General features: G+C 46.3%; 1 protein-coding gene across 1 annotated transcript in view; it reads left to right on the top strand.

The window, feature by feature from the left end:
• The window catches only part of MCF2 (MCF.2 cell line derived transforming sequence), a 94,201-nt gene that overhangs the window by 61,904 nt on the left and 18,432 nt on the right, over positions 1-13,865 (top strand). The window contains exons 19-22 of the mRNA XM_084813668.1: positions 79-171; positions 1,425-1,517; positions 4,308-4,433; positions 6,482-6,703. Of these exons, the coding sequence (XP_084669794.1) occupies positions 79-171; positions 1,425-1,517; positions 4,308-4,433; positions 6,482-6,703 (534 nt within the window). The remainder of the gene's footprint in view (positions 1-78; positions 172-1,424; positions 1,518-4,307; positions 4,434-6,481; positions 6,704-13,865) is intronic.

The raw sequence follows: 13,865 nt of genomic DNA, 5'->3' as shown, positions 1-13,865 counted from the left end.
AGGGCTTTAGTAAGGGAGTGTTTCACAATTTTTTTATTATTATTATTATTATCATCATTATTATTATTATTTCTGCAGCGGGAAGATTTTCAGATGTATGAGAAATACTGCCAGAATAAGCCACGGTCAGAATATCTATGGAGGCAGTGTGCAGAAAGCCTCTTCTTCCAGGTATTTTTGTGTTACAACAGTAGTAAGTAAAAACCACTTTTTAAAACATGTTTATAGGTAGAGTGACGGTGGGGGTGGAGACAGTAATTTGGATACAGGCATAAAGACATTCAGAGGCTTGTGGCTTTTTTGACACATCGGAAATATATCCTGGATTGGAGAGCTCCTTCTCCAAAATTTTGCACATATTTTGCACAAATTTTGTTTGGATACTTTTAGTTGTGTGCCATTTTCATTTAGTTGGACCAAAGGAGAATGGAGAATATAGATACCCTAGGGAAACAATCCTGACACGTAGATTTAGAAATCACAAGCTGAAACTGTATCTGCGGGGGAACCCAGATGTGCTGGCATACCATGGTTTGTTAACCATGGACAACCCAGAAAGAGAAACCATGGTTTGTTTGTTTATTTAAAATATTTCTTGGCTGCCTTTCAGGTCAAAAGTCCTCCCAAGGTGGCATACAATAATAAAAACACATAAAACCGGTATGATATTAAGAATGATAAAAACAATAAAACTGTAAGAATATTGTAAAAACAGCAATGAAAACAACAACAATATTGGGTTATGAATCCTGGGTTGTTTAAACCATGGTTGTCATTATGTGTGAACCCAAAACCATGGGATGTTCATGGGTTGTTTCACCAGCCTACATCAGTGGTGAGCAAGAGCAGCCAAAAAACCCAGCCACTCTACATGCCAGCACTACAGCAGTGCAAAGATATTTGGGATACAGGGAGGGAACGGGCAAAGGAGGAGGGAAACAAACAGCCCAAGGATTGAGGAAACAAACCACCATTTATTCGATTGTCTGCCAGGTGAACCTGGGGTGGGGCAACAAACCAAAAGTTAACCTTGAGTTAAGGAAACCCTGAGTTAATGTTATGTGCAAACAAGGTCCGCTTGTCCATCCCGCCCAGTAGTGTCTGCTGAGACAACATCGGGCGGTTGCTCTGCAGGGACTCAGGCAGAGAAGGATCTTCCTGATCACCTGCTACCTGATCCTTTTAACAGAAGATGCCAGGAACTGAACTGGAGATCTTCTGCATGCAAAGCATTGCAGCTAGCAAGCAACCTTTTTTGTTTTGTTTTCCTGGCTATTCTTGCCTTCTGCTGTGCTTGGAGAATTTGGGCGTATGACAGATTGACTTTTCAATCACCTTTGCCTGCTGTAGGTTTACGTGTTCTGAATGTAATCTTTTAAAGACCTACACACTGCAATGTATTTTGTCTTCCTGTTGTGCTGCAGGAGTGCCAGAGAAAACTAGAGCACAAGCTTGGCTTGGATTCCTATTTGCTCAAGCCTGTGCAACGATTAACCAAGTACCAGTTGCTTCTGAAGGTATTCACGCCATTAACTGATGTTCATCTAAATCGGTCTACGCCGCATGCATATTTCAGCTGTTCTTCCTAACTGCTGGACTGTGTTATACCGGAATGCACACGAAGGGGCCTCATAGAATCATAGATTCATAGGGTTGGAAGGGGCCTACAAGGCCATCAAGTCCAACCCCCTGCTCAGTGCAGGAAGCCTGATTCTATGTTCAAATTGTGCCCCACATAGTATGCTCCCTGCATGGGGCAAGCTAGCATGCCAAAGGGAAAGGAGTTCAGTCTTGCTTTTATTGTTCCTAGCAAAGACTTGAATGCCTAGGCCAGTCTTCACCTAACGTGACGCCCCCCAGTTGTTTGGGACTACAACTCCCATCATCCCCAACAACCATGCTGGTTGGGTGGTGATGGGAGTTGTAGTCCAAAACATATGGAAGACACTAGGTTGGAGAAGGGCTGCCTAGGAAAATCTCAGGAAGCACCAGAATGTGCAAGCAAGATTTCCACTTGTCATGGTGCATCGGGTTAGTGCCTCCCCATACCTCTTTGGCTACCCCTCCCCCAGACTAGCAAGGAGAAGATAAGGACCAAACTATATGTTACGTCAAATCCACTACTGCATTTAACATGTCTGCATATTTTTTGTTTATTTTAATTAGCAGCTGTAGGGTAGGGGAAGCAGCTGTTGAAGTGGTCACTTGCATAGGCTCTAGTAGAAGGAAGCTATGACTGGCAAGGCAAGGGTCACATTCAGTCAGGAGTTATGCCAGGTAAACAAGAGCACAGCAAGGCAGAGATTACTAGTACCTTGGACAGCGTTCTGCAGGAACTGCTAGGTTGGGGTAGCTCCTCATGGAAGGAGCTGTTGTTTCAGTGAGGGACAAATGGCAACTGCGGGCTTTAGGCTGGTCAGCTCAGGTCCCTCAGAAGTTCCACCTCCCACTGGGTGCTGACTGCAGCCTTTGGTTTGTTGCCCATGCTCCTTTCTATAGCCTTCAGCTCCTACGTGGCTAAGGAACCAGAGAGCCTTTGGGAGAACCATTCTTGGAGGCTGAGGTTGATGGGAGGGATGAGTCCTTGGGTCCGGGGATGCATCAGGGGTTCCCGAGGTCCTCCCTGGAGTGGGGTGACCAGTATCTCATTGGGTTCAGAGTTCTCTTTGTAGTGACACCAAGCCTCAAGATCAGGGGTCGTGTGTGTGTGTGTGTGTGGGGGGAGTGGGGAGGGGGAGACATGATCAGGAATGGAATCAGAGGGAAGGAGGCTGCCACCATTTCCTTCCACTTCCCAGTCCTGATGAACGCCCCCTCCCTCCGAAAGCTGCTATTTGAACCAATAGCAATTTCCTCCCTATGGCAAAGAGAAGTGGAGGGAGTATTTTTCACAGGAGCAAAGCACACAAAAAAAAGGCTAACCCCCTCCCTATCCTGATTGGAGGCCTGCCCCCGTTCTCCATGGTTGTTGTTGTTGTTGTTGTTGTTGTTGTTTTAAAATATGTGAAATGTGATTATATGTTTAACATAACATGTCATTTGACCCTAAATTGCGAAAATCAAGTGTCTGGGATGCAAACATATTTATTTTTTTAACAAGCTAAACAAATCAGAGAATTCCACAATCATCAGACAGCAAGCCCACAACAATATCATTCTATCACTTTTTGATCTGTTGATGCTGCTTCCGTTGTGCTGAGATTTTATGGCTGCCTTGGCCCTTGAGTGCCTTGCAGAAAAGTGGGGCATAAATAAAATCACAGCAATTATGTATACCACAATTCATGGAGGAGAAGGCTATCAATGTCTACCAGTCCTGATGGGTATATGCTACCTCCAGCATGACGGGCAGTATCCCTGTCAAAACCAGTTGCTGGGGTACATGAGTGGGAGGGTGCTGTTGTGCTCATGTCCTTTTTGTAGGCTTCTCATAGGCATCTGGTTGGTTACTGTGGGAACAGAACTTAGACTAGATGGACCTTTGGCCTGATCCAACATGGTTCTTATGCTCTCATGTCAGTTATTATTAGTGCTGTGCCAAATCCTGCCCTCTATTTTCAGGAACTTTTTCTCTCCCTGTGGAAGAGGTGTTGTTTTTTCTGCCTCTTTTATGCACAGGGCAGGGGGGAGGATTTTGGAGAGTGTTCTCCTTGGGGAGTGGGACAGGATTTCCACACACCTTTTTTAAGTGTAAGAGATTCTTTAGGGGTCTTCTTTCTCCCCCCCCCTTTTTTTAAAAAACACACACACACACACCCTGCATTTGCAGGAGCCCAAGATCCTTCTCCAGCTGTGAGTTCTTCCTGAATGCCTGTTGGAGAGGGTGAGGTCACAAGGTCTCCTGGGAGTTCAGAAAGAACTGCCAGGCTGGACAAGAGACCTGGGCTCCTACAAGCGCAGGGGGTGTTCTTAAAAAAAAAAATGGAAAGAAGACCTCTCAAGAATTGCCTACGCTTGCAAAGTATGTGGAAACCCTGTCCCCCTCCCCAAGGAGAAAATTCTCCAAAATTATTTCCTCTCCCAGCCTTTTCACCAGTTTTCATCTCCCTCCCCTGCCACACACACACACACACACACACTGCTGAAAATGGAATAATTGAAATGTTTGGCACATCGCTACTTATTATCTTGATTGCCCACTTGACAACTGGCAGCTGAAGGTCTGAATGGACTCCATTTGTAGCAATGTGAGGACATGTCGCATGCAGATAGTTGCTTGGCATTGCAGGCTACAAGAGGTCGAACACATATGTGTGAACCTGTCCGAGTGTAAATTATTCCTGATTTTGCAATCCCTTTATTTGTAGGAACTGCTGAAATACAGCATAAGTTGTGAAGGTGTCCAGGAGCTCCAAGAGGCCTTAGTTGCCATGCTGGATTTGCTGAAGTCGGTCAATGACTCCATGCACCAGATTTCGATCACCGGTTATGATGTAAGTATTTTAGATTGGGGAGGTAGCCAAGAGAGATCATGCCAAGTAGAGATAGGATGGTACAATAGAATGATATCCCAGTACAGTTTCTAGAGCTGTGCGCAAAGGGCCTCTTGAAATTCTCCACCCTGCTTGTGGGCAGAGAAATTGGGGGGACAATTTCCTTGAATTTCTCCAGGGGGAGGAGAAATTCTCAGCAATTTCTCATAGGGCTCACCATTTGCAGGGGTTGTAGTACAGCTTCCTCTCCTTCTCCTGCTCCTGAGGGTTTTGGGGTCTTTTGTGCTGCAACAGCATCAGCTGTGTCGGCAGCCTGGTCCCCATTCTGCATCCACCACAATGCCGGTGTGAGGGGGGCAGTGTTATGCCCAGCTCTAGGGAAGAGGTGGAGCTAGCAGTGAACGGAAATCTTTCCTCCAGTTTCCTTCCCCCATGAAAGAGGCTTCTGCCTCATTCTTAGGGTGTTTTAGCATTCATTTTTGGGATTTTTTGAGCTTCCCTAATCACTGCAAGTCGGCTGAGGGTGCTGTGTGTGCAATTTCCTTCTATTACACATCTCTCCATGGCTCTGCAGCCTCCCAGGCTGCCTGCACTTCCTGATCTGAAATAGCCGTATGGGAGGGATTACCTCATGATGTCTTCCCCTGGGCTTTAATTGAAGTGTGGGAAGCCAAGGAGGCTACAGGCTACCGGAGAGAAGATTGTACAGTGAAAGACCAGAGACTTGTCTGCACCCCTCAGCAACCTCCTCAGGTAAGGTAAGTGCAACAAACCCAAACCCAGCCCATGAGAATATCTCTGGAATGTCCTCACTACTGAATTTCTTTTCGGAAGTAGTTTGTTTTCTAATTGAATGAGAATGGTAAAAAAGAAAAGGTGGGAGAAATTTTCGGCACAGCCCTCATGGTTTCTTTTGGTAAGAATAGGTCTCGGTCAAGGGAGAGGAACCTATGACCTGGCAGAAGTTGTTGGACTGCTGTCAGTCCCAGCCAGCATGGGCAGTGATCAGAGATGATGGACTTTGGAGTTGCACAACGTCTGGAAGGCCACAGTTTCTCCACTGTTGAGCTAGGTCGGGATGCTCAACCTCTTTCAGCTCAAGGGCCAAATTCCATTTTGGAGAAGCTCTCAGGGCGGGGATGTGACCAGGGCCGGGAAAAGGGGCAGAGCAAAAACAGCAGCATATTTTTTAGCGCAAAGCTTCTGCTGCCAATAACTAAGCTTTAAGCATTTTAGAATGGGGAAAAGCTGCACAAAAGCCAGGAAACCACCAAATGATTGGGGGTCGGGGGAAAGGGGATGGAGTCAGGGGAAAGGGGTGTGGCCCTATGGGGAACCCCAGAGGGCCAGATTGGGACCCCAGGCAGGCGAGTCCCAATTTGCACAGACATGGATAGCCTCCCTGGCTCAGGTAGACTGCCACTGCACAAGGAGGGTCCCCTTAGTTAGCACAGCTCACAGCCATTAATAAAGCTGGACCAGGGGTGTTAAACATCAGACCTGGGAGTAGTGGGGGATGGTGGCTCCAATTTTGGTAGGGCTGCAAATCCATTCTGGGTTTCAGTCAGAACCAGCCAGAACTCTAAAAGAGCTATCTGTTATGCTTAACCTATTTTTGGGATAGGGTTCAGCATCTTGGATAGATCTTCTAGAGTTCTGGCTGGTTCTGACGGACTGAAACCCAGAGTGGATTCACAGCCCTTCTGAAATCAGAGCCACCATCCTCCGCTACTCCCAGGTCTGATGTTTGACACCCCTGGTCTAGCTTTATGAATGGCTGTGAGCTGTGGTAACTAAGTGGACCCTCCATGTGCAGTGGCAGTCTACCTGAGCCGGGGAGCCGATCTGTGTCTGTGCAAATTTATTGCTCTTGTTATCGCATCACCGTTTTTATTGTAGTGCATTTTATCCTGCGTTACTCTTTTCTTTGTTGTTTTGAAATGGTTTGTTTTTGTCCTATAAGCTGCCCTGAGAATCTTTGTTATCGGGTGGCTTATGAAGACCCCAAATAAGTAAAGCAACGAAGTGAATGTTTTTGCATTTGTCAGGGTGACATCGGTGAACTTGGCAAAGTGCTGATGCAAGGAGCTTTCAGCGTGTGGATGGGGCATCGCAAAGGCCCCACGAAGATGAAGGACCTGGCCAGGTTCAAGCCGATGCAGCGGCACCTCTTCCTGTACGAGAAAGCCCTGGTGTTCTGCAAGAAGAGAGAGGATCACAGCGATGGCCACGAGAAAACCTCCTCGTATAGCTTCAAGCACTTTTTGAAAGTAAGGCAAAGCTCAGCGCTCACACAGCCTTGACTTTCCGCATTTCTATTTCATTTCTAGCTGGAGGATAAACACCAGCTACAGACAGTGGTGTAGTGGTAAATTTTGAAGTGCAGACGCTCATGGCAGCCCCCATAGCCACGATTCCAAGGACAGTCCAGATATTCAGGCATTTGTGTTGATCCATATCAACAAACCAGATCTAGCAGTTTTCATCCCCACCAGGAGCAGTGGGGATGAAAACTGGGTCTTAAAGTGTTGGCATTTGACACTGTGAATGTATTAATTAATTAATTAATTAAATTTATTAATCGCCCATCTGGCTCGTCACCCAGCCACTCTGGGCGATGTACAAAGTATATAATAGAACAGTTTAAAACAATAAAATTCTACGTAAAAACATCATTTTCTAAAAATACCCTAACCTTATTTTCTAAAATAACCCTAACTACTACTACTACTACTACTACCACTACTTCTTCTTCTTCTTCTTCTTATTATTATTATTATATTTATATACTGCCCAACAGCCGAGCCTCTCCGGGCAGTTCACAACAATTCAAACCATAAAATGCAACATGATAAAACATAATACAAGACTTTTAAATGTTTATAAAACCAAAGTAAAACTAGGGGTGCACGAAACCCACTTACCTGGTCTTGCAGCTTTTCGTGGTGAGGGGGAGGCGCTTCGCTGCTCTCCCCCCGAAGTTCAGGCCGGGGGGGGGAGGCTTCCCGCCTCGCCCGGCCGAAATTCAGGCCGGGGAGGAGGCGCCTCGCCTCGCCTCGCCCGGCTGCGAAATAAAAAGTTAAAAAAACCCACGCCCCCGTGATAGGCTACGTGACGATTAACGTAACCTAAGTAAAACCCAACAACAGTTACAACCAAGAAAAAGCCTGGGTGAAAAGGTGTGTTTTAGGAGGCATTTGAAACATGTCACATTTTCTGCCTCCTGAACTGCACAGGGGAGGGTTTTCCAGAGGGTGGGTGCCACTACAGACAAGGCCCCCCTTCGGGGTTCTTCATGGTGACATTCCTTTTGAGGGAGAAAAGTCCTTACATGTAGAAAACCCAGGAGAAAGCTGTCTTAAAAGTTAACAGCTATGTTACTATGTGCAATGAAGTCTTAATATGGAGGAGTGCAATCTGAAGTGGAATCTTTTAGGTTAATTTTACCACCCAGTAGCTTTTTGTATGGACCGAGCCTCCATTTTCCCAACTGAACATTTGGGATAAGAACATAAGAAGAGCCCTGCTGGATCAGACCAAGGGTCCATCTAGTCCAGCATTCTGTTCACACAGCAGCCAGCCATCTGTCGATGGGAAACCCACCAACAGGACACAAATGCAGCAACTGGTGCACACAGGCTCACTGCCTCTGGTACCGGAGGTAGCGCATAGCCATCGGGACTAGTAGCCATGGATGGCCTTCTCCTCCAGGAATTTGTCCAGCCCCCTTTGAAAGCCATCCAAATTTGTGGCCATCACCACATCTTGTGGAAGTGAATTCTGTAGTTTTAACTATGTGCTGTGTGAAGACATCCTTCCTTTTGTCTGTCCTGGATGTTCAAAGTGCAGAGTTTACTGTTTTGGAAGAACCTCGTTCTGGCTTGAGGAGGACCCACAGAGTCTTCTTCTCTCCCAGCGCCCAGTTTACCAGCTGCTCCTGCAGTGGGCTGTTTTGTTTGCACCAACTGCAGGCCCGGGGTGGGGTGGGGGGGTGGAGGGCTGGAATGCATTTCTAAAGATGATTTTGTTTCACGTTTCCAGAGAAAATGTTTGTGTAAGTCTTCCTTTGTTCTTGGAGGCATGAAGTTTTCAGTGATCAAGAAAAATCCTGGGGTTGCGGGGTGTGTGTGTGTGTGTGTAAAAACTGTTCCATGCAGGAAACCTGTACGTCTTCCACCACCACTAAACTTCCCTCTAAAAAGAAAAGAAGGGCTCTCTTCCTGACTTAATTGGGTCAACAGTGTTTTTGATTGTGTTGGGATGTGTGTCAGATAGGGATGTAGGAGAAATCCGTTTCAGTTTGTTTTTCATCATGATTTTACTCAGTTCCCACCTTCCGGACTGAACACAGACTTGGACGCAATCTCTGATTGCAGTCTGTGCATTTCTGAGCTTGCAGTGTGATTCACAGACCACCCAAAATGTGTTTGACAGCATGTGTACATTTGAAAAATGCATACAAATATGTGTTAATCAATAGGAGAAGAATGCATACATTTCAAAAATGAGCACAGCTGATGTGTACATTTAGAAAAATACACACAGAAATACACATGGATTTTCGTGCAAAAATTAAAAAAACAGATCTTGCAGTCTGGTACATACTTGATTCGGAACGAGCTTTGAGGTGGAATTTGGAGAACTTTGGTGAGCTCAGTTTTGCTGATTTGCACATCCCTACTGTAAGACATGGTTCCTTTATAACAAGCAAGCAAAGAGCTCCTGCTTGCTTCAGGTAATTGCTAAATGTGATCAGGGAGAGAAGGTTTCACCTTTCCCTCCCCAGCCACACTCCAGATAAATCCTCCCCCTCACACACACACACAAACACACATACAGACTATTGATGCTAGAGGGAGCTTTTTTCCTAGTGCTAATAGCACAGTAGGGGGGGGATTTTTGGTTGGGATCATAGCTGGGGAGGGAAGGGTTAAACCCATCTTCCCCAAACTGGTTCCTTTCAGCTGTGTTGGACCAGGACTCCCCTGGCCAATGCCATCAATGGCCTTGTGCTGGAGATGAAGGAAATTATAGTCCAACTCATTTGGAGGGCTGCCAGTTGGGGAAGACTGGGTTAAAGTCTTGTCCTCGTGATCGCAGTTTGGGGACAGCATAGAATGAAGTCATGGGCCAAGGACTTCAGTGGACAAGGAAAGAGAGGGCTCCTTTGTCCTTCCCACCACCTCAATAGCTCCTTATTCAGCCTCCCTGCCTCCCCATTGCCAGATAGGAGCCCAGATTACTTCAGTTTATCTGTGAAGTAAAACAGGACAGTCATTTTTTTGGAAGAGAATGGCATCAGCCTTAACAAAGATAAAAGGTTCTGCTGTGAATGGTTTTCTGGCGTTTTTTTTGGTCTGCGTCCGGGTGGTGGCGGTGATGGAAATGTTTCCTTCAGAGGCACCCCGCCAACACTACAGCTTGTTTGCCCAGCGGTGCCTGGAAACTGATTTTGCAGAAACCAAACATAATTGGCAAACAGCTTCCTGATTTCCTAAGGCCATCTTCCATAGCTGGTAAAAGCTGTGCCCAACAAACAAAGAAAACAATGAGAAAGGAACAGAAGGTTCACCCAGGTGTCCTCATTTGCTTAATGCCTCAGTCCATCTGACTGTATTGTTGTATGCGTGGAGGATACAGAGTGTTTAATTACTAAGAACAATAGGAGCTGTCAGCTGAACAACTATTTATAAACAGTTTATTCATATTGATAAGGGGACCTGTCTATCTGGGTTTTTTGCCCCTCCACCCAGGACCCTAAAGGCACATCATAGCTTTTAGATGTAATGAGGAGAGCTGAGTGCAAAGGGCCTCTTGAAATTCTCCACCGTCTTTGTGGGCAGAGAAGTGTGTGTGTGTGTGTGGTGGTGGTGGTGGGGATATAAATGAATTTCTCCAGGCAGAGGAGAAATTTCCCAACCGTTCCTCCCAAGTTGGGCTCACCATTGACATGGGCTGCAGCACAGCTTCTTTCTCTCTTTTCTCCTAAGGGGTTTTTGGTTTGTGTGAGTGCGCTGCTCCTGCAAGTGGCAACAGCATCAGCCATATCGCAACTGGCAACAGAACCAACTATACTGCAAGTGGCAACAGCATCAGCTATATTGTTAGAGGCCCCCATTCTGCATCCACCACTATGTAGTGGTGAGGGGGGAGGGCACTGTTGTGTCCAGCTGCCGGGAAGAGGTGGAGCTAATGCTATGCTGAAATCCACCCCTCAATTTCCTGAAAGTTTTCTTCCCCCATGGAAGAGGCTTCCATAGTCCTGCCTCATCCTCAGCTTGTTCTTTCATTTATGTTTGGGGTGTTTTTGAGCTTACCTAATCACTGCGAGGTACTGCATGTGTGTTTTCTTTCTATTACTCATCGCTCTGTCGCACTGCAGGCTTCCGGGCTGCCTGCACTTCCTGATCTGAAAAAGCCGTATGGGATGATGCCTTCCCTGGGGCTTTAATTGAAGTGTGGGAAGTTGAGGAGGCTAAAGGGAGGGATGTCCCTTTTGGGGCTCACTGGATTTCCACAGCACTCCTGATTCGGCTTATGTTTGTGAGCCAGGCCACGGGTTCCTGAAACCCGGGAACTTTTTTCTGTTTTGTTTTTATTTGCATAAATAGAAATTTGTGCAAATTGCAGGTGCAATTTATGTGTTTTGCACAAATTTCAGCCATAATTTGGGTAATTTGTGCAAATTACACCTACAATTAATGCAAACTATAGTTGCAATTTGTGCAAAATTTTATTTACACAGGTTTTTTTTTTTTAAATGGAGAACCTGTGAACTGGCCTGACTCAATGCAGATCGAGTTGGGCCTGCTCACGGGAAATGAAACGAGGTCTGGGGGGCCAAGCTGATGAAAGCTCAGTGAGCTCCACTCCCCAGACAGATTCCTCCAACATCCCTAGTTACCCCCTGCTGGGGAGATGATCGTACAATGAAAGACACGACACTCACACACAGTTCTTGGCCATCTCCTAAGTAATTTAAGCACAAGGAGCCCAAGCCCACCCCATGAGAATTTCTCCAGAATTTTCTTCACCTTTAAATTTCTTTTCAAAAGCCATTTCTTTTCTATCAGATTGCATGCGGATGGTTGAAAAAAAATGTGGGATGAGTTTTTGGATCACAAAGAAGAGAAACGGGTTCTCAGGATGCAAGATAAAATGTATTATATGAAGCTTCGTAGAATACATTTTATCTTGCATCCTGAGAACCCGTTTCTCTTCTTTGTGATCTACTTTGGATGCTCACCTCCTTCTGTTTTCTTGGATGAGTTTTTGGCATAGCACTAGTAATAAACTAAAACAGGGTTGATTTTGAAAATTGGCCTGTTCTGTCTCAGGTGGCCTCCCCCAATCTGAAGCCCTCTGAATATGTCAGACTACAACTGCCATTATCCCCAGCCAGTATGACCATGATGGGAGCTGTGTACTCCAGAACATTTAGGGGGCACCAGGTCAGGGAAGGCTGATCTAAGACATGGCCACAGGTTGGAGGTACAATGTTAAGTGTGCCATGAGCTCAAGGCAAACTGACAGATTTTATTTTGACTCAGCGCCAGCTTAGCCAAGACCTCAAGAGATCCATGACTGTGTCTCCTGCATATTGCAAAAGCAGCTGCAAGTGGCAGGGGACACAGTCCAGGTGGGTTACCCTTTCTGCACTGTTTTCCCCAGGAATAATTGCCCCTGAAGCTCCTGCTTGCAAAACACACAAATATGGGCATGTCAATTTAAAAAAAAAGAAGAGAAAAGAAATGGGATATGGTGGTTGGATCCAAAGGAGAAGGTTGATGTCAGGGTGGAAACTGAGCCCATAGAGCTCCAGAGCAGTTCTGATTCTGAGGAAGAGCAACGACCTGTGGGAGAGGAGCTCGCTCATCGCTCACAGGCACAGTTGCAGAGTGAGATTCCTCCTGCCTGCGTTCCTGAGAGAGATAGTGACCCTGGCAGCGAGAGAGTGGGGGAGGGGGCCTTGTTGGATGCTCAGTGCAGACACAGGGAGCGGCAACAGCTGGAGGGCGCCAAGAGGGGGCGCTCTGCTCGCTTGGTGCTAAAACAACAGTCGCGTCCTGAGGACCCAATGGTAAGAGGGAGGACATCTCCCTAGCCCATAAGTTCAGAGTCTTCCCACCCTCCTCCTTCAAACAGGGACCAACTGCCTTACCTGGAGCTTAGGCTACTCTGCTAACTACCCCAGTGTAGTTCCTTGCTTAGTTGCTGGTGATTAGCATCTGAAAGAGTCATTAAGGAATAAAGCCTTGGAAAGAATCCTTTTCATCTGTGTCTTGAGTTGGCTATTGGAGGGGACTGTAAGAGGCAGCTAGGGTGCTCCTGACAGTTGAATCCTTCCAAGAGTGGAAGAGGACCTTTTGGAGCCAACCCAATAATGAAAAGTACCCCTGAGCATGTACAACGTGTCTTTTCCTCGCCACTGACCAACTGCAGTCAGTCCTCAGACGCTTAGAATAAAGAAGCAAGGCAGATGGGGATGTTTCCTGTGTAGACCTGCAACTTGGCATCTTTTTGGGTTCAAATTAAGCAACAGCTGTCCTCTCACCCTTTCTTGACAATGTTATGAGAACACCTGAAACTCCCAATCCATCCAGCTGCATCTGCTGCTATTCTGGTAATGCATACAATGACAGAAAGAAAAATCCAAAATGCACGGTTGGGTGATACCTTTTATTAAGATTGACCAAAATGCCGCAAAGTGTGTGAAAGCTTTTGAGGACTCCAGAACTCTTCATAAGGCTCAGTGATGAAAAAAGCACAGGGTGCGGGAAGAAACGGAAATGGCACATAGGAGGGTGCAGAACACCCATGAGCTTCTTTTGGAGCTACCTACCATCATGCCAGAGGCAAAATGTTCTGGATAAGGCTGTATGTTTGTGGAAGAGACACATGTTTTGTTTTGTTTTGTTTTCCAAATTGAGTGCCTGGTGAGAGTTTACAGGAGATCTGTAATAAGAACATAAGAAGAGCCCTCCTGGATCAGACCCAGGGTCCATCTAATCCAGGATTCTGTTCACACAGTGGCCAACCAGCTGTCGACCAGGAACCCACAAGCAGGGCATGAGTGCAACAGTGCTCCCATGTTCCCCAGCAATGGGTGTACATAGGTTCACTGCCTTTGGTACTGGAGGTAGCACGTAGCCATCAAGACTAATAGCCATTGATAGCCTTCTCCTTCAGGAATTTGTCCAACCCCCTTTTAAAGCCATCCAAATTGCTGGCCATCACTACATCCTGTGGTAGTGAGTTCCATACTTTAACTCTGTGCTGTGTGAAGAAGTCCTTCCTTTTATCTGTCCTGAATCTCCCACCCATCAGCTTCATGAGATGACCCCAGGTTGTAGTATTTTGAGAGAGGGAGAAAAATGTCTGCAGCCAGCTTCACTCCTGCAGTAAAACAGGTGGGCAACTTTTGACCCTCCA

Source organism: Heloderma suspectum, chromosome 9 (assembly GCF_057233095.1).
Source record: "Heloderma suspectum isolate Gila_16-S chromosome 9, 16-S_ref, whole genome shotgun sequence".
In the NCBI taxonomy this organism is placed as follows: Eukaryota; Metazoa; Chordata; class Lepidosauria; order Squamata; family Helodermatidae; genus Heloderma; species Heloderma suspectum.
The sequence above is the reverse complement of the archived record's forward strand: the minus strand, read 5'-3'. Positions and strand labels throughout refer to the sequence as shown.